Source organism: Lissotriton helveticus, chromosome 3_1, assembly GCF_964261635.1.
Source record: "Lissotriton helveticus chromosome 3_1, aLisHel1.1, whole genome shotgun sequence".
In the NCBI taxonomy this organism is placed as follows: domain Eukaryota; kingdom Metazoa; phylum Chordata; class Amphibia; order Caudata; family Salamandridae; genus Lissotriton; species Lissotriton helveticus.
This window is the reverse complement of record NC_136061.1, coordinates 1,067,204,512-1,067,225,945: the sequence shown is the minus strand read 5'-3', so window position 1 is coordinate 1,067,225,945 and position 21,434 is coordinate 1,067,204,512. Positions and strand designations below refer to the sequence as shown.

The window sequence follows — 21,434 nt, the reverse complement described above, 5'->3', positions numbered from 1 at the left end:
GCACATAAACAATCACTCCCTGCAACGCCGGCACCCTTGCACTATGGCGCAAGGGTGTCTGCGTCTGCACTTGGTAGCTGTTTTTAGCGCCAGCGGGGGGCAACACAAGGGTGCGCCGTACTGTTGTAAATACGGCACATCCCTGCGTTTTGTAAATGGTGGAGCGCGGCGCTGCAAAATTGGCCGCAGCTCTGCGCTCTGTCATTTCCTTGTAAATATGCCCCATTCTCTCTTCTCACCTTTATCGTTTATCTATCTGTTTCTCTCTCCCATCTCCGTCTACCACTCACTCTGTCTTCTTGTTTGTGATTACATTGATAATGTAAAGTGTACACTAAGCAACACAAAATATAAATGTTTAGCTTACAATCTCTGGTCAAACCTTTAACTTTAGAAAGCTATTGGAAAGGAAGGACACCAGAATGTCATTCTCAGCTGTCAATATACCGTAGTAGAAAAGTGCAAAGGTAAAGTGGTCATCCAGCGAAAATAAAAAACAGTTCCCTTTACCCAGTTCTGTATCACTAACAATCACCAACAATAGGCATTCAAAAATGTTGCTTTGTTTGATGACATCTGCTGTGGTTTCAAGACATACTGTTACAAAATTCAATGGACTGCCCCATTAAAACCACCCAAAAAATATCAATACTTCATCTGTATTGACATTCATTCACAATGTTTAGTTCTTCCGATGGTGGCATTCCCTGTTAGTTACTAGCTAGGCAGTATAAAAGCACTCACATTTAATTTTGCTTGTGATATTACCTGCGACTCTTCTTGCTGTTTTTTCAATTGTTCTAGCATCTGCTGAAATTCTGCCTCTTTCTGTTTTGCTTCCTCTAATGTAGCTTGATTCTGTTCATCGTAGGCCATGGCAACCACAGCCAGGATCAAGTTCACCAAGTAAAATGAGCCCAGAAAAATCACCAGAACAAAAAAGATCATGTAGGTTTTGCCAGCAGCTCGTAATGTCTGGGGAAGATAAAATAAATATTAACATATTTGCATTAAAATATTTTCTTCTACATAGAATGCCCCTGATTTCAGTGTTTTTGCCTTGTCGTGCTCCACAGTAAGTCCATTCAAAGGTAAACCTTTTTCTTGTACTCTCTGTTATACTTACAGCATTTTAAACAATCTAAATTTGAATGTAAGTCCTTCATAGTGTCAACTGCATAAACCCTGCAAAGAAATGCAATCCTAAAGAAATTGAATCTAAAAGTTTAGGAATTCCCACGCGACCCCATCTCATCCCCCACTAGGTTCTGTTTATAAAGGCGAGTTCAGAATAAATAAAATTGGGATTTTAGATAGGCAAGTGTGCATTTTCACCCTGATTTTTGGGAATATCTAAGGAAAATAATTTGTATCTTTTAGAAAGTCATCCTTTTGTCCTGTTTACCTCCATTTGTTTGCTGAATGATACTGGTGGTAACTGACTCTGACTGTACCCGGGGCTCTGATAACCAGGCCCGGGCCAGTGCTATGTTTAAAAAGGTACATGTACTAGGGTACACTTACATATGGCAATGGCAAACCCTACACGTCCCTAGTAGATAATAGGGCCAGGGATTACAATCTACCTATAGGTCGCTAGTATATAAAAGGGCACAGAGGTTTAGATGCCCAACAGATTTCCTACACTTGCATGTGTGCGCTGCTATGTGCCTGCTGTCATTTCAAAGGCAGTCCTTCCTTGCAGCCTGTCTTAAAAAGTAAATTCTCACAATTGGTATTGACAGACCCTAGTATATAATATGGCTACGGGGTTCATACTACCTGTAAGTGCAGAGCATATAATCAGTGGCAGAGCTAGACTTACTGCAACCCAGGGTGGACCCTTAAGTTTGCCGTCCAGTGCAGGTAAGATCAGGAGGGGGGTGGCCAATTTGTTACTTTTTCGGGGGGGGGGGCGTAGGGGCAAGGTGGTAGCTGTCTTATTCAGGGGCGGGGCGTGACCGATGCCCAACTTGTTCTCGGGGTGGGGGGATGGTGGTAGTCAACAGACACAACTTGATCACCTTCGCCACCCCCAAAAACAGTGCCGCTCTGCAGTGGACAGCCCCCCCAGCTACACCACTGCATATAATAGGGCATAGCAGTTTAGAGGCCCAACAGATTTCCTGCACTTGCATGTTTGCACTGCTGAGTACCTGCTGTTTTTTAAAATGCAGCCTGGATTTGCAGACTGTCTTTAAAAGTACATTGTGTGCAATTTCGACTTTGGTGGTATGGGCACTTAAAAAGTGATAATCTACCTTATTTTTACATGTTAGGCACCCCCATGGTCTCCCCTAGTTGTCCGAGGGGTCAAAGGGGGCATGTAACTATAGGCAGGGTCCTTATAAACTATGGTTATATGCCGTTTTGAGGAAAAAACTGCCCATTTAATTTTTTCCCACAGTAGATACTTAGCTCCATAGGCTAACATTGCAATATTTTATTTAGGTATAACTATTGCTAGAAAAAGAGTAAAATATCATTCAAGGACTTAAAAGATTGTTATTGATAAAGTCAACAACTTGGCACAGTTTAGTTTATCATAATTATTACAGAAAATAAGTTATAACATTTTCTCTTCTATAAGCCAAAATCCAGCCTTCTAATCGTTTCTGCTGATTGGTCAGCCTTAACAAGCTTAGCAACCCTGCTTTGATTAGGTGATAAGTGGCCTGGCCGGAGCAGAGGTTATCTGATGGAAAGAGCTCTGAAGCTGAAGAGGATAGGTCATAAAGAGGGGGTTGGGTAAATCAAACTGAGTTCAAAGAGTCAGCAGATTAGTAAGGAATGCCAGACGTACCTACCCCCACATCCTATGTCTCAGCCAGATAGCAGGCTTAGGACAGGAATTTGCTGAGGTCAGGGAGAAGAGAGCTAATGAAAATAACCAGCTCAAACTCCTCTGGAGAGAAATCATCCATGCTGGATTTTGGAAGTGCAATGCTTGTGGGACAAGAAGATGCCACACTTTGAAGGAAGATGTCATGCTTTTGGGTGGCCCCAGCATCTCACTGGACAGAGTTGCCCCCAGCTTGTCGCCCTAGAACACTGACTAAATATGTAAGCGCTGCATAGTCTCTCAGATCTGCTGCCTGAAACTACAATGAGAAGAAGGACTGCCCTGCTGGATTCTTGATTCGCACTCAAAGGCCTGCACTCCGAATGACTGTGCCTGCTGCACAATCTGGAACTTCAGGCCTGGGGACTGTGCCTTGCCTCAAGAAGGATTAAGGAGTGGACTACTTGCAAGCTACATGTTTACAGAGCCCTCCTGCATCATCTCTACCAAAAGTCCCCATCCTAAAGTACGTCCAGTGTACTTTTAAGGATTTGGCCAGGTACATTGCGGGGATTGTTGTCCAGACACCCCAGAGCCATCTAGGAGATTCTAGCCCTTTGCATTGGTGAATTAAATACTTTGAACCTATAAGGAGACTTTCAGGAAGCACCTCCTGAAGTTTGAAGAACTTTGGGGTACTTTTGCGAAAAAGCTCCATGGGGTGACCAACCCAATTGAGAGAGTCAAGCCGACTACCTTCAACCGCTACCTAGCCTTGATTTCAGGTTTATCCATTTGAAAGCTCCAGAGCTTCAGACTTCCATGGTTTGGCCGGGGCCTTACAGAAAGTCAAATGGCTGTAGAGTGTCACCGACGTTGTTTGAAAAAGCTCCAGCATATTTACCGGAGCCTCCCTCTTAGTGTATGCGACCATGGCTTCATCCCTGTCGGCCTCAAATTTTGACTTGGTCCCGGTCAAGTGCAACCTGATGTCCCAGAGTGACACTTTGTTGTTATTTTTTTGATTTTTTTTATTGGTTATTAAGAAAATCACATGAATACAGTACATGATTGAACGACACAATGCAGAACAAGATCAGAAAGTTACAAGTCACCATCAGTCAGTAGCCTTCAGGGTACATCTCTCACCAAGCTTTCCTGTTTGCGCATTTCCATTTCTACCGTGGGTGACACACATATATCTCCCCTATGTCTGTTCCAGTGGGACCACTTCCTATCCCATTTCTTAGGGCACCCCCTTGTCTTATAGACCTCTGTCTCCGCTAGCATGCAGCGGTCCATTTCTTTGCCCCATAGGGTGACAGGAGGCGGGCCCCTGTCCCCCCACCCCCTTGCCTCCTCTCTCTTCACCATTGTGTAACCCAGTGTAGTGGACTGTCGTTCGATTTGCGTCAGGTCAGTGGCCTCCCAGATGTTTAGCAGTCCTAGTCATGGGGTGAGAATTATTTCTCTCCCTATTGCAGTGGACATATGTGTCGTGGCTCCCTCCCAGAGGGGGCGTACCTTTGGGCAAGTCCACAATGTGTGGTAAAACGTGGCTTGCTGACCACACCCCCTTCCACATCTGTCGTTGGGTTTAGCGCCTATTTTTGCCAATACTTTCCCAGTTATGCATGAGCAGTGCAGTATTCTCAGTTGGATCAGGCGGAATCTGGGGGTGATGGCCACTTCACGGGGGGACATCAGGGCTGACTGCCATTCTTCATCTTCTATAGAGCCTACATCATCCTGCCAGTGCTATCTGAGCTTTAAGAAGGCATCTGGAAGGTTTTTATTCAATTTTTTATAAGTTAAGGAAATCGCCTTCGATCTAAGAGGTCCGTCAAGCAGGCGGTCCTCTAGAGGGGAGGATTCCGGTGACACTTTAGGTTTTTATAAATGACAAGGAGGTAGGTCCTTGGGACGTATGGTCAACTGGACCCTCTGTAATATTTATGAAAAAACAAGTGTTGGCCATACAGGGAGATTTTGGTCTCCTTCGTTTAGAGTGACAAAATAAAGTTATATTTCAAAATTTGTCTGGTATTATTTATTTTATACCTTTCTACTTTTAAATTTTCAGAAAATTCACAAAATACGTTGTACAAAAAAGACACACCTAATTACATTTATCATACAATATGTTCAATCATATGAGCATTTTACACAAGACAAACAATACATATATCTAAATTTCATATATACAAAGACTCATGCGACAACATCATTAATCATATTTGCACTGAGAAAAACAGAGAAAAGATTCTCTATACTCAAAAAGGAGAAATCAAACGGAGATAACAGTCTATGTACACAATAATGCAAATTAAACTGAGAGTATGAATCAAAAACTCAGTATAACACAAAGACAATTGTTTAAGGCAGTTATCAATTGCTTCTCTCCAACTGGCCGACGCGTTTCGAACTCGCTATTTTAATTAGCGTGTTCTCGTCAGGGCGTAACGACTCTATCCTGTAAGGGTCATGCAAAAATAAAGAGAAAAATGATGTCAGTTCTTACTGCCTTAAACAATTGTCTTTGTGTTATACTGAGTTTTTGATTCATACTCTCAGTTTAATTTGCATTATTGTGTACATAGACTGTTATCTCCGTTTGATTTCTCCTGTTTGAGTATAGAGAATCTTTTCTCTGTTTTTCTCAGTGCAAATATGATTAATGATGTTGTCGCATGAGTCTTTGTATATATGAAATTTAGATATATGTATTGTTTGTCTTGTGTAAAATGCTCATATGATTGAACATATTGTATGATAAATGTAATTAGGTGTGTCTTTTTTGTACAACGTATTTTGTGAATTTTCAGAAAATTTAAAAGTAGAAAGGTATAAAATAAATAATACCAGACAAATTTTGAAATATAACTTTATTTTGTCACTCTAAACGAAGGAGACCAAAATCTCCCTGTATGGCCAACACTTGTTTTTTCATAAACTTTAGGTTTTTAAGCATTATAACATGGTTAGTCTTTAAAAATTCATATCCCCAGTCCCCATATTGGAAGTTTGTCATTTTGTTGTCTATTTGTTCATAAAAATATTTATTATTTTCATAACTGTGTGTGTGATTTTTATTCTGTTTTGTGTCTTACTTGTTTGATGTATTGGTGTTTTAAATGCTTTACACTCCTGTCTCCTAAGTTAATCCTGACTGCTCGATATTAGCTACCAAGGGTTGAGCAATGGGCTAATTTACTGAGGCCTGTATTGGACCCTATACGGTGTTGATGGCCTTATTACTAGTAGTAGGTGCACACTTACCCCTACCAATAACCCACTTTCCAACAGTATCAAGTACAATAATTCTAATCAAGTGCTGTGGAGGTGGGGGGGGGGGCGAGTCTCCCTCTCGCTCCTCTGAAGGTACTCATAAGCAGGATGCATTCAGTGATCAATAAAACACATGCAATGCCAAGAGACAATGCGTCTGGGGCTCTCCTTATGAATTAGCCATTTCAAATCACAGTTGCATTATTATAGTCCTTCTAAGTTTAAATTGTTGTAGATGTAAGGTGAAAATTGCTACTACACAAAACTCAACACCACAAACACAGTTCACAGTGCTTCTTACCAGTTGATAAAGATTTTCCCAATAGTCCTGAGTCATTAAACGAAACAATGACAAAAAAGCCCAGCTGAATGTGTCAAAGCTTGTGTAACCATAGTTGGGATTTCTACCAGCTTTTACACACATATAGCCTTCCGGACATTGACTGAAAAAAAAGAAAAGAAATGTGTTTCTTCATATTTCAGACATCCTCACATCAGAAACGCACATAAGTTACAATTGATTATTTAATCAGCATTAGAGTACATAGATTCAGTAACAAAAATGAATGCCCTTCTATCATGAATCTTTACTCTTCTTCCTTACCTTCCCACAACCACATGTGCACAGCTAAATAAATGTGAAAGCAATAAGAATTTGAAATGGGCAATTCTACATTGCATACCTTTACTTTAAGCATGCTCAATGAATGCCTTTTCAGCCAGATTCCTATCTAATTATAAAGATATTCATTAAGGATAAATTCACATGCAATAGAACTCAGTGAAATCATTAGCATAGATTATGGTTATCCTAAAACAAACTTACCTTTGGGAACACCTTATCTGGTTGAGACTCTATCTAGCCACAGATTCCTTACTGTAGAAATCTCCCCAGGCATCAGACTGGATCAGGAATGTTTTTCTCAGTCCCCTTGTGTGCCTGTCGGTGGCATAGTTCAGCTCTATGAGTCGTCATCAACTCCAGAAGTAATGTGAGCAGTGGCTATATAGGCACCCTCCCAGCATGCTGACCTCAGTTCTAGACAGTTTTTCCGCACTAGAAGCACAGAGCCAAGCTGAGGAGGAATGACTAGTGTGCCAAAGTGAAGTCCTAAAGGATCTCTTTATTTAAGAAGATAGTTTGAAGAACAGAGAGGATGGGAGGCTCAGTAAGGCATCTGGAGCTAGATAGAGCCTCTACCTGAAGGTAAGTTGATTTTTAATCTGATTGAGACTTCTAGGAGCAGATTCCATACCTTAAAATAGATACCAAAGCAATCTATCCCAGGAGGTGGGTCTGCAGACGGTTTTAAACTAACAAGTCCTGGAGGACCAAATGGCCAAAATTCCCATCTCGCTGGACCTGACTGTCGACGCAGTAGTGTTCAGTGAATCTGTGCCTTGATGCCCATATAACTGCCTGACAGATATCCAGGACTGGGACTCCTCCAGTCAACGCTGTAGTCACAGCTGTAGTCTTGGTGGAATGAGCTCTTAAGCCTTCAGGGGGCTGTTTCTTGGCTATTGCATAGTAGATCTTTATGCAGAGGACAATTCATCAAGAGATCGTTCTCTTCTGAATTGCCTTCCCTTTTTTGCTCCTGCAATTCCAACAAAGAGGTCATCCACTGGGAATGTTTTGGTATGAACAATATAAAATGATAACGCTCTTTTTGGATCTAGGTGCTGGATGAGGAGGGGGGAAAAAGGTGATGCTGTGCCCAACATGAAACAGAGTGACCTCCTTTGGCAAAAAGGATGCTCGAGTTCTAGGAAACAGCTTGTTGCAGAAGAATGAAGTGTAGGGAGGGTTAATTGAAAGTGCCTGCAATGTTCTAATCCTCGTAGTAGATGTTATCGCCACAAGGAAGACAGTTTTGAAAGTTAGGAGCCCTAGTGGGCAGCTGTGCATTGGCTCAAAAGGAAAATGAAGAAGGTGAGAACTAAATTCAAGTCCATTTGGGGCATAATGAAGGGAGTGGGAGGAAACATATGCTGCAAACCTTTAGGGAATCAGCCACAACAGGTGATACAAACAGGAACAGCTGGTCACTCAGGGATAGACCAATAGGGTGTGAAACATGTCGACCCCACTAACTGCACGTACTATCTGAACCAAACTATACTTCCTCATCAGTGGAAAAAAACAGTTTGTTTTTTGTTTTTACTCTGCCTGAAGGACTGAGGAATAAAAGCCTTTTTGGGCACTACCTAAGTATTTTAACTCACTATTTAGCTAGCTCCACACACCAGCATTCACCACTATGGTGTTCTTTACATAAAAAAAATCTTTGCGTAAGAGCTCTCTTGGGGGGCCTGTGGGGTATTGCTGCGCCGACCCCACGAGGAACAAATATGCCCAATGATAAAGCATGACACCCTCATGGGTGTGTGGGGTAACGCTTCCAAATAAGGGAATTTACCTAACCTATACTTCCATCCTGAGACAAACAAAATTTCTATCCCCTCCCCCCTTTTTTTTGCTCCCCCGATCTTCACCATATCCACAGCCCAATGGACAGTTACCCTTTAGTGTAGTACACTCAGGGATAGAACAAATAGTTTTAGTGGAAAAATGCCTATCTGCCAGAATAACATCACATACTTCAGGATGGAGATCAAACACCCTCAACTGTTGCCCCTCAATCTCCACGCATGAAAGTGGAGAGTAGACAGATTCGGGTGCAGAACCCTGCCCTGTTGTTGAGACAGAATATCTTCCAGAATGGGCAGCCTGACTGATGACAGAACCTAATGTTCAGGAATTTGGAGTAGTATACTCTCCATGCCCAGTTCAGAGCCACTACAATGACTTGGCTCCAGTCGTTCTTGATCTTCCTGAGAACTTTGCACAGAAGTGATATTGGCAGCAAGGAGTATGGGAGTCCTGAGCTCCACTCAAGAGGAAATGTGTCCTTGACAGAGAGCCAAGTTGGAAACTGTAGCACCCAGAAGTGCTGACATTGTGTGTTCTTGGCGGTGGTGAATAGATCTAAGCAAGGTTCTCCCAAATATTGGAAGAGACCTTGCATCACCTCAGGATAGACACTGTTCGAGATTGGGTAGGCATCGATGGCTGAGTTGGTCTGCCTCAGCATTCAGAGCACCCACCAGATGCTGTACCACCAGGAACATGTCCTGATGTTGCAGCCATTTACAAAGACGCAAAGTTTCTTAACACAGGGTCCATTACCCCATCCCGCCCTACTTGTTGCAATACCATATGGCAGTGGTGTTCTCTGAGAAGTCCTGAACTAGCCTTCTCTTGATGGGCGGGAGGAAGGCTTTCAATGCCAATCAGACCACTCTTAGTTTCAACAGATTGATGTGGAGCTGAGAATCCTAAGGAAACCAGAGGCCTCTGATCTCCACCTCTCCCAGGTGGCCACCCCAAACCAGAAGTGACACATCTGTTATCACTGTGAGCCCTGAGTGGGGGAGAGTGAAAGGTCTGCCACTGAGTCAATTGCATCCGTTAGCTACCACCGAAGATCTTTTGCAGTTTCCTCTATTATATGAAGACGGTTTGACAGATTTCCCTGATGCTGTACCCACTGGTTCCTACTGCAGAGTCTGCACATGCCACCTGGCATGTTTTACCTACAGGATGCTGGAGGCGATGAGACCCAGTAGCCTCAGAGTCAGTCTAACTGAAATCCAGGATAATCGTAATCGTAATCATACGTTCTTGTATAGCGCCTTATCACCGTGAGGTCTCAAGGCGCTTGCTTTGGGAACCCGTCCTGGTCTTTCCCTGCAAGATTAACCCTACTGGGCATCCCGAAGGTGAAGACCAGGCATCCCATCGCGGTGAGGCCGTAGTGGAGATTAAGCAAGCTATTGCCCAGAGTTGCAGAGTGTGAACCCACAATTCGAGTAGGGACCGAGGCGAGAATTATCGAATCCGTGGACATTATGAACTCAAGACCCTGCCGCGTCGGGAATTGAACCCCGATCTCTGCATCCGGGTCTGCCTCCTCTAACCGGTGACTACAGTGGGGAACGCAGAACCTACGCTCCACACCCGGATGCACAGCGTAATTGGATACTAGATCCCACCATTTTTTTGGTCCATATTTCTCTTATCTCAAATTTAGTCCATATTTTAGCTATAATTGTTCGTTTTCTCAAATCCACATCATTCACATTTTGCATTTTAGGAAGCTTCAAGTATTTCGGTGTGCCCATCCAGACCTTCACTGAAATATGATCCAAATACAACCAATAGTTTCAAGCAGCGTTTCTTTATTGAAAGCCCAATGCATTTCGGGCTGTGTCACCAGCCCTTCGTCAGGGGTCACTGTAAATTAATCAATCAAGGAAAACCCATCAGTGATTTGTACAGTTAATCACATTAATGCACAAAATTTTCAGTTCAGTAGTTTCTTTTTTAAATATTATTCATCAAATAATCAAGTGAAAGAATGTTCCATTAACGTAATCATCTCCCAGTTGCCCGTTTCGTTTGTTCACCCTTACGGGCAACTGGGAGATGATTACGTTAATGGAACATTATTTCACTTGATTATTTGATGAATAATATTTAAAAAAGAAACTACTGAACTGAAAATTTTGTGCATTAATGTGATTAACTGTACAAATCACTGATGGGTTTTCCTTGATTGATTAATTGAAGGGCTGGTGACAAAGCCCGAAATGCATTGGGCTTTCAATAAAGAAACGCTGCTTGAAACTATTGGTTGTATTTGGATCATATTTCAGTGAAGGTCTGGATGGGCACACCGAAATACTTGAAGCTTCCTAAAATGCAAAATGTGAATGATGTGGATTTGAGAAAACGAACAATTATAGCTAAAATATGGACTAAATTTGAGATAAGAGAAATATGGACCAAAAAAATGGTGGGATCTAGTATCCAATTACGCTGTGCATCCGGGTGTGGAGCGTAGGTTCTGCGTTCCCCACTGTAGTGATGTTGATTCAGTGCATTAGGGCAAGCACAAACCTGGATTGCACGCAAAACGCAGAAGGATGATTGTATCGGAATGAACTTTTAAAATTTGGAGTGCATACCTCCTCTATTTTTGTCCTCTAACCGGTGAGCCACACTTCAGAGGCTGAAACATCAGTATCATAGTGCGAATATCCTATACTTGCTGTTCCGGGTAAGAAATCCGAAACTGCACCATATTCAGAAGAAATCAGATGAAAGAGGGCATCTGTGAGGGTGTTAGGTGTGACTGTGGCACGTTGGTGATGTGCAGGAGGTCTGCCATAGCCTTGGTGTGCAAGATGACTGCCTGGGGCAAGCCTGCCTTCAACAGCCAACCATTGAGGTAGGGGAAGACTGCATCCTCTAACCACCGCAGATGTGCTGCAAACACTGCCATTACCTTGGTGAACATCCAAGGGGCACCAGTAAAACCAAAGAGGAACTGATAATGCTCTTGTACCACCATGAACTGCACGTAGTGTCTGTGGGCAGGCAAGATGGGAATGTGGAAATAGCAGTCCTGCAGGTCCAATGCTACTATCCAGTCTCCAGGTAGAGGACAGATAAATCCTGAGCCAGGGTGAGCATCTTGAATTTTTCATTTTCCGAGAAGCAGTTGAGAGGGCGTAGATCTAAGATAGGATGGAAGTCTCCATCCTTCTTTGGCACCAGAAACTAGTGGGAATAGCAACCATGATCTACTTTTGATGCTGGCACTCTCTCAATGGCTCCTTTGGCCAGAAGGCCCAGTACTTTCTGCCGTAAGAGCACAAGGTGGTCCTCTACCATTGGATCTGGGCACGGAAGAAGTGGCAGCGAAGTTTGTTGAAAGGGGACAGCATAACCATGTTGGACAATCTGGAGCACCCATTTGTCTGTTGTGATCTCCTGCCATTGGGGAATACTGTGTTGGAGTCTGCTGCTAATTGGATGCTCATGCTGGACCAAGTGCATAATAAAGAGGCTTTGACTGTGCGGTTGCCGGGGGGAGATTGGATGGGGCAGTCCTCTGGCATTGTGCCACACTAGGTATGTGGGTGCTGCATCCGTGGCCACATAAGGACTGAGTCTCCTGGCTGTGGTGGCTCGGGAGAAATGGAAGCGGCTGATACATACTCCTACCATAGCCATGGAAGAGGCGGAAGGCGGAATGCGGATGTCGTGGGGTCACAGAGAGATCCAGCAACCTAGCTGTGCCTTCACTGTCCTTGAGTCTCTCCAGGACTGAATTCATCTTGTCTCCAAATAATCTAGCCCCATCAAAGGGCATGTACGAAAATGACGCTTGGCATCTGCCGAAAAAACAGTATTCCTCAACCAGGTTGGAGCGCCAATGAGGAAGCAATAGTTTCTGCCCAGTCAATCTGTTGTATCCAAACCACATCTGATTGTGGACTTTGCTGTGTCTTGCCTGTCAGCAATAGTTTGGGAGAGTATGGTCCTGGTCTCATCATCTAACAGCACAATAAGCATGTGGTGTTGATGAAGAATGCTAGGCTGGTAGAAAAGAAAATCTTCCTGCCGAAGCTGCCTTTCGGATTCCCTATCCGGTGGTGTGGTAGGGAACGTGCTGTGATTGATCAGGGAAGTTGACTCCTGGACCACCCGGCTCTCATGGGTGGAGAACTTAGAGAAGAAGGCTGGGTCGTGAGCAATTGACACTAGCTACGGACTCTGCTATGGGGACAGTGTAGGTATAGGGATCCTCAGATCCCCTCCATTTGTGATCCTCAGTGGGCCTGTCAAGGAACTAGGGCTGCATCTCCAATTCAGGCTGTATTCTCTTGGTAGGCTCCAGAACCAACATGGTGCTACACTGGTCCGGCTCTGTATCGGAATCAGGAATCACGATGGGTTCGGCACCACTAAAGCAGCTCCCACAGGAGGTTCTGAAGCTGTGGCCAAGGTCGATCCGGATCCACCAGTGGATCCTAAAAGGTCAACTGACACAGAGGGCGGGCCAGCCAGCGGAGTCCCAGTCAAAGACCCTTCTGAATCCATGGGACCGAAGGGAGTCCAGAGGGCTTTGGCTGCCCAAAAATGAGGCTCATTTCCTCATAAAACTCTCAGAGTTGGGTGGGGTTGCTCAGCTCCAGGTATTTTAGGGAAACACGGAGCGGACCCAGTTTCCAATGCTGACTGCACATGAACCACCTGAGAATGAAATTAGGATTTGTGGTGTCGTTCCCTGAAATAGTTCAAGGAATGGGAGCAAGACAAAGATGTCAAAGAGCGATGTGACGTCTTGGATATCTTCTGGGGCTTACCTGAAGAAGTCTGGGAGTGTGACGAGGACTGACACAAGTGATTCTGGGAGCAGTCCTGAGAACTCCCATGTAACTGGGACTTGGAGCAGTGGGAAGTCCCATGACGAGCAGCCACGAGCTACATGTCTTGCTCGTAGATTGCCTTGAGGTTCATGGTCCTGCACTCCGCAAACACAATGCAGAGTCGTGGTCCCTCTCCAGGCACCACAAGCCACACTAAGTAGAGGTCTGTCACTATCATCTGTCAATAACCAGCTCAACAAGTCTTGAACTGGGTGGGTTTCTTCGGGACATCTTGAAAAAATTTGAAAAAAGGCACACTAGTCATTGACAAAAGGTCAAAAGAATTACGTCAAAAAGCAATGGATTGGAGCTTGATCAGGAAGTTAATGCACTGAGTTGGTGCCTCTTCAAGCACTGAACACATCATGTCTGCCACAGACAATGCCAACAATGCAGGATCCAGTGTGATGCCTGGGGTTTAATCTAAGGTAAGAAATCTGAAGGTAAAAGTCTCTATCAGAGAATATAGATCTACGGCTCCTGGGTGCAGGATGGACACCCCAGATTGACTTAGTCATTGTCACTTCAAAGATAAGGAAATTAATTGAAGAACATTTCAATCTGAGTTAACATTGCCATGGAGGCGACACAAAAGAAAAACTTTCATAAATACACAACAACATCAGTTTAAAAATAATAATAATAATAGTGGTATACATAAATCTTAAATTGCCTGATTACTCACAATGCACCATAGCACAAGATATTACACAATGTAATAGTTAGGGTAAGTAATGGCTCAGATTATCTGAGTTTTGTTTTATGGCATTGTAAAATAGCATGAAATGCATATCACTTTTTGTTCTTTCATGTTATATCTCAAAGTAAACACACCATAACATAACATCTATCTGTGGTTGTGTATGGATCTTTGTGTCTGCAATGTGCTTTTTCTTGAATGTGCTCGTCTCTGCTAAATTTTAAATGTTCTGTTTCAAGGTTTGGGTGTTATTTATTTGTCGCTCTAAACTCAGCAACCTAATGAATAGTTACATCCACTTAGGTTTCAGAATTATCAAAATATGTTGCTACTCAGATCTTTTAAAAATGACTACATATTACTATGTATCACACTTATTAATTTTGGAAAATCTGTAAACCAGACTGGATTTCAGTAGTCAGTGGCTCAACCATAGTTGTACATAGTAATAGTTGTTTGTTTTACAGGATTGTGTTTTGGTAATTAATTATCACTAATTGGCCCACAGTCAATGTAATTCCCTGCTACACCAACATGACAAATAAGTAGGCCAATACATATTCATTTTACAGGTTACGTTTCATATTTTATTCAAAAAGCTCAAACAATCTTTTGCTTAAGTTAGGAAAGATAAGAGACAAGTGTAATGAAGAGTTATTGACCACTTTGGTAATTTACCTCTGCAGTAGGGACTAACAGCTGCTTTGCTACCGGCTAGTACGTCTTGTTTGGCATTGTTCAGTGGTGGTTTTCTTTATATATTATTTCTAGTGTGTCCATGAGGTTTGATGTAGAGGATAGAGGTGTGAATGTAATTTGTTAGTAAATGTTTTTTTGATTTTAAGTTTGCCTTACAATGTTCACTTATGAATGTTCCTATATTTTAGACTACAATTCTCAAAATGTTATAAACGATAGATCTATCTATCAGCCCATCGTTCTTTTGTCCACCATGCCATGTCTTTGTCCTCTTCAATGGGACCAGTCCTGCAGAATTGTCAAGCCAGGTACTCTCTGTGATCTAGCGGTGTGGGTGGTGGCACAGAGAGCAAAAAATGAGGAGTGTCAATAAAAACTAGCACTTGGTGGATCACCACTGCTTTTTTCTGTCCCCAAGGGCTAGGATTAAAACAAAAGGTAGGCAAGAACCTCCACCCTAGTGTGGGAGTTTGGTCAACACTTGTCTGCCCTTCTATTACCCTTAAATAGGAGGCATTTGTCAGGGCCTATGTAGCGTCACTCTGCTTACAGGATAATTTGTCAAAAGACAAGTAAGTCAAAATAGTAATCAAAGAAAGTTCAACCAAAGGTTCAAATATGAGATATGAGACCACCATTGTCTTGATCGGCAAAAGTCAGATCAGCAAAGGCTCATCAGCAGAAAAAGGGAGGCAGGGATCCAACTTTGCGGTCCGAAGGCCGCCATAGGTGGGGGTGACCGCCAGCGGGGAATTGGCAGCAAGCTTGGCTATTCATTGCATATGATCTCACATATTACATCACTCATGACATTTGTCATGAAATCATTGATAACATCACTGATGACACCTGAAATTACATTATTGATGACAACACAGTGCATGACAGGAGCACGAGTTATAGTCACTTCAGTTACCCATAACTGGTGAATATCAGTGTACATTTTAGTTGGTAAAATGACATTTAAACTGACATTTTGACCTAACTATAAAGTAATTTTAAACTTAGATTTTTTCCAGTGACATGCTAAGGATTGTTTTAATGTGAAGTAAGCTAATAGTACAATACCTAACTATAATGCCACTTTAACCTTTGAATTTTTCAGTTCATATATATGTGTTTGTATGTGTACACACATATATATATATATATATATATATATATATATATATATATATATAGATAGATAGATAGATAGATAGATAGATAGATAGATAGATAGATAGATTCTATTGATTTCCATTTTTGCTAAAGTCAATTACAGTATTTCAGTAGAAGTTATTCTACTCTCCGTATATAATCTCTTCCAATTTTTGGGCATTTTGGGGATTATCTGCATATTATTCAGATGTATGTGCAATCCATATGAAAGAGAGTGGCCTGTGCTGGATTCAATGGTGACTAGAGCAAGTCTCTTAATGTAGTATTGATATGTATATGGTTTGTGTGGATTGTTGGGGAGTTAGTTCAATTCTGTGAGTGCTGCACATGCATGGCTCTACGAATATTGTAGAGATAAGTATGTGTGTCGAGTTGAAATCCCTTCAGTGGGCGTGGAAAATGGAAAAGGGAACACATGGATGCACAAAATATTTACTAACTATGTTTACATAGTATTTGTGGAACAGTAGATCGTGTGCTGTGCTGCTCATGTGGTTTGTACAGATGTGTTTTTTGTTCAGAGTGTTGGAATCCGTTAATCCGTTAATAATGAGCTGTTGTCCGAATGTGATGACATTCGATTTGTCAAACTGATAAATAAGGAGGTGTGCATTTATATATTTTTTGAAAAACATTGCGTGAACTTTGCACAACTGTTATGGAAGAGTGGATCATGTGATGCATCTGTAGCTACATATGTGGGTGTAGAGCAAGAGGTTAGAGATAGGAAATAGGTTATATATTTGGCTCTTTCTTCCATGTGGAGCCAATGTTGGATTTGGTGGTATATTCATATTGGATGGATGTGCATTTGTGTTTGCTGTCCGACACATATTCAATGATCAATATATTTACAAAATATGTTTGTGTTTGATTGGACAACACTGTGTATGTCAGTTTCAGTTTATTGTTTATTGTTATTAGTTAATATAAACCATTACAATACAAGTTAGATACATATAAAAAATATTTTAAAAAGCAAACAATTTTCGTTAAAACTTTGATAAATATTGGTGCAACACAAAATAATATCAGTGAGTTGTTAAAATAGAACGGTATAAAAATGCATTCAATTCATAGTTGTAGGGACACTTCACCAAATTGTTAGTGTAGGGTATGCATCTGTAAGAAGAGACAAAAATTCCGCAGTTCTAGATATCATCCTGCTATTGTTTTATCATCATATCGATGTCTAGACTTGCGTCTGGACAGGATCCTTGTGCTGCTGAGTACTACTTACAATCCTGTTTTACTGCTTTATCATGAGATTGTAAAAACTTCAGAAGTTTACAATCTAGCTGGGGATCTGTGGAGTCCAGACTTCTCATAATGGCTGTTCTACACGTTTGAATCCCTCGCTCGTTAAATACGCGCTTTAAAAGTACTTGACGCGCATTGTTCAGTTTGGGGCATATACAGACCAAATGCACAAAGTCCTCGTCTGGGGCATCACATAGTCTGCACATCTTTAATCCTTTATATCGCCATAGTGGTTTGTCTGACAGAGACGGTAGATCCCCTAGGCGCATGGCCAATAGTTTTGTCTTAAGATACACCGGATAGGTTAGCTGTAGGTAGGTTGCCGGTTGCAATGTGACATACGTTTGGATTGTCATCCATGCATGGGCTCGCCGCAAAAAAACCAAAACTTTTATCATCAACTAACGAATGAATTTTTACCATTTTATTCATGGCCTGACAAAACGTAGGATGCGACAAGTCCAACTCTCACAAATCACCCGCATTTGTAGTTGTAAAGATGAGAACATCTGTATGTCCTGTTCCTTGGATATGGCTCTGGTGGGAAATTCTGCATACACACAAAATTATACAGAAATAAATATGCAATGTAAGCTCCCTATTATTGAAAATGACTGAATTATTATTTGCCATCTTTGAACTACACTTTCGGTCCCAGTGGAATATTGGGTAAAAATGGAAGCAAAAGGTGATTAATTATTTCACTTTCGCTGTGTTGTGTAGATGACAAATTTTAAAATGTTATTACTATAACCCTGAAAAATGTGCTTTAATATGTAAAATCCTTGACATGTGTTCACCATACTTGACAAACACAAGCATTTGAAATTCAGAAGTGCATTCGAAATGTGGTGGATTAGGAGTGAGTGACTGAAGTCAGAGGCAATAAGGAAACTGACATCTATTAAGCTCACGGAACAAATAAGGTTTAAGGGACTTGCAGCACCTTCCATGATTAACAATTTGATGTAGGAATAACAAAAAAAAAATTCAAATCTGAATGGTCGGAACAGAAAAAGACCTGCCAACTGTAAGGGGCCACTTAAAGTGGGGGGGCAGTGTAGAGAAAAAGGGAGCCAAATCGAAGAAAGTGAGGTAAAGGAGGGTAACTGCACATAACATACAGCATGAATAAATGTAGTTCCCTTATCAAAGAAGGACTAACTAGCTGGTTGTGTAGCCTTGACAGTAACCTGCAGTGCCAAAGGTAACCAGTGGAGAGATTGGGAGACATCGGAGACATATTCAAATTTACAGACATTGAAAACCAGCCTAAGAGCCATGTTCTGGATTAACTGGAGCCTCTCTGTGTCCCAGACATATGACTCAGATTGCACCCAATGGATTACGGACTTGCAGATGCTGTAGAATACAGAAGAGGGTCATCCACAATAGTCTCATTTGAAAAAATACATGGAGGTCACAGGGCTCTCTTTCTCCACTAAGGTCATCAATTAATGAAAACAGAATTCAAGATGTATTGGCCATGGGATTCGCGGGGGGACAGTCCATATCACTTGGTCAGAAGGAAGGTGCCATCATTCATATTGTGCTTCAACCTGCTTATGCTCATCTAGGCCTGGATGACCAAAAGGCAAGAAGACCGGTCAGGCTAAAGCTCCGAGAGAGGTTAAGAGCATAGGTGGAGCGGGTGTCATCATCATAATAAAAAAAAACATGCCATTCCATCTAGTGGTGACCCCAAATAGATGCTTGTAAATGCTGACTAAGATGAGGCAGAAAATAAAGTCCTATGAGACACCACCAGAAACGGAGATTTACGAGATTGAAAAGCATCAAAACCACACTCAGACCAGAAAGGATGGAGGGAAACTAAAACGGGGCACCCTACCCATACCCACTGTTGCCAGCTAGGAATCAGGATGGAATTCCCCACAATGTCATAGATAGAAGAAAGATGCTGGAGAATGAGAACAGCTGGGTAAGCAGCATCCAAGCTTCCGCAGAGAGTTGTGATCAAGAAGGTTTCAGTCACATGCCTGAGTACAGGCCAAAGCTGGGAAGAGTCCTGTAAATTGGCTTCATAATGGTGGTTTAACAACCAGCAGACCATGTACTTTCCACCTGTCTTAGGTTTTGCAGGGAACAGAAAGGTATTCCAATACGTACCCTCTACTCTTACCTCCATAAGAAGCTATATTCAATTTTATTTATTATGTTTTTGGCTCTCAAAAGAGTGCCACATAAAAGTGTACAAACTTCAACACACAGCAAATACATTTACAAAAAGGAAGAGAAAAGCAAGCACAAAACATATACCGTTCGAAAAACCTAGGATAAATACAATACTGACATGTGAACAAAAACTACACAAAGTCGGAACGTCAAAACATCTCCCGGAACATATTAATAAATAACTAGGAAGCCTTTAAAAAAATTAAAAATATGAAAGCAGAACATTTCATTGGGAGCACAATAAAGTGCAGAGAGGAAGCCATTCAATGTGACAATGCCCAGACGAAGACAGATAGTTTTTAACCATCTGAAGCGCAATTTACGAAGCGCAGGGCAGATCAGTAACACATGCATACAGTCCTGAATATTCACTTTACATAAATTGCACAGAGGAGATGAACCATTCCATTTAGATAACAATCGATTAAGAGGTATTAAATCGTAGCGTAGAAGAAACCAAAATCTACGTATACCATGCGGTAGGGACCATAAAACATAGGGTTGAGGTTGTTTCAACTGATAAGAATCAAGGAGAAGATCTACATTCCTTTTTTCACAAATTGATTTTTTATCAGATAGAAAACATAGGTCCCATGAGGCTGCTTTCAACACCGACTTTAACTGTAATGGAGAGTACAGGAAAAGAGTAGTTTCATCTAGATTTAACAAAGTTACAGCTTTTCTGAAATTACAAACAAGTTGAGAGAACTCATTAAAATTACCCAACAATTCATTTCGGAGGAGAGCTCTCATTGTCCCTACTTCAGCTCTAGCAAGGCAAGCCACCCATCTTACAAGGGCACATAATCCCTGGACCCAACTACTCCTAAGACCAAAGTCGAGCCTACAGGCTGCCAGCGAGCACGCAGTATTTAAGGAAGTGAGAGATCTTAGGAGCTTCCCCTCAATCTTATGGCAAAAGTCCAATTTTTTCACCTCAATAAGTTCGATACCATACAGTATTGTAGCGGGGATTTTGGATCTATATACTTCCAATAAGCTCGGAAAGTGCCGTTTCCCCGTTGCATGGTATAGGGAATTTAAACCTTTGCCATGGGCAATAGCTTTGCGTGTACAATGCTCTATATGGAGCTTCTCACTCAAGTTAGCTGTAACAATTTTCCCTAAAAAAGTATAGGACTTTACCACCTCTAGTTTTTGATCCCCAATAAACCAACCATAATCTACAGATCGGCACCTCTTCCTGCCAGCTATACACATGACTTTACTTTTGGTAATGTTAATCTTCATGGCATGGGCTGCCGCAAAAGAATGCAAAGCATGAAGCCGATTGGCTAATCCCTTAGGAGTTAAGTCAAGGATGAGGACATCATCGGCATACATCATGCAGGAGATCGGTGCCCCCCCCACCACCGGGGCAATGCCCTCCCCGGCAGCCAAGGCGGCAGGTAAGTCTGCCGTATATAAGGAGAACAAAAGGGGAGCCAATAAACAGCCTTGTTTAAGGCCATTCGAAGTTAAAATTGTATCAGATAACCCCCTTTCGCCCCCCAACAAGACCCTGCACCAGGTCTCTGTGTGTAAAGCCTTCACCAACTCCAACAAATAGAGTGGGAGCCCAAGCACTGCCAATTTTCTCCACAGCGTTCCACGATCAACTTTGTCGAACGCTGTGGAAAAATCAATAAAGGCGGCATACACAACCCCTCCTCTCACCTGAACATACTTATCTGTAACCACATGAAGGGCTGTAAGGTTATCTAACGTACCGTGGTTCCTACGGAAACCGGTCTGTTCTATTGGCAGAATATTGTTCTCCTCAACCCACTCGGAGAGGGATGTTAAAATACATTTCGCAAATACCTTTCCGATAAAGTCGAGGAGCGCAATCAGACGGTAGTTACTAGGACTATCCCTAGTACCCTTCTTAAAAATAGGGACCAAGATACTACCCCTCCAAGAGGCAGGTACCATTTTAGACAAAAAACAGGCTCTATACAGCGGATACAAGATTTTACTCCACCTTGCAGGATCAGATTTCAAAACCGTCATTGGGAGTTCATCAGGGCCCATTGCCCCTGAGACACGCATAGTTTTTATAGC

At 42.1% G+C, this 21,434-nt stretch overlaps 1 protein-coding gene across 1 annotated transcript in view; it reads right to left on the bottom strand.

Moving 5' to 3' along the window:
• Nucleotides 1-21,434, bottom strand: part of LOC144823272 (sodium channel protein type 2 subunit alpha-like) — a 662,530-nt gene that overhangs the window by 315,763 nt on the left and 325,333 nt on the right. The window contains exons 11-12 of the mRNA XM_078681628.1: nucleotides 6,372-6,513; nucleotides 769-975 (exon numbers count right to left, since the gene is read on the bottom strand). Of these exons, the coding sequence (XP_078537754.1) occupies nucleotides 769-975; nucleotides 6,372-6,513 (349 nt within the window). The remainder of the gene's footprint in view (nucleotides 1-768; nucleotides 976-6,371; nucleotides 6,514-21,434) is intronic.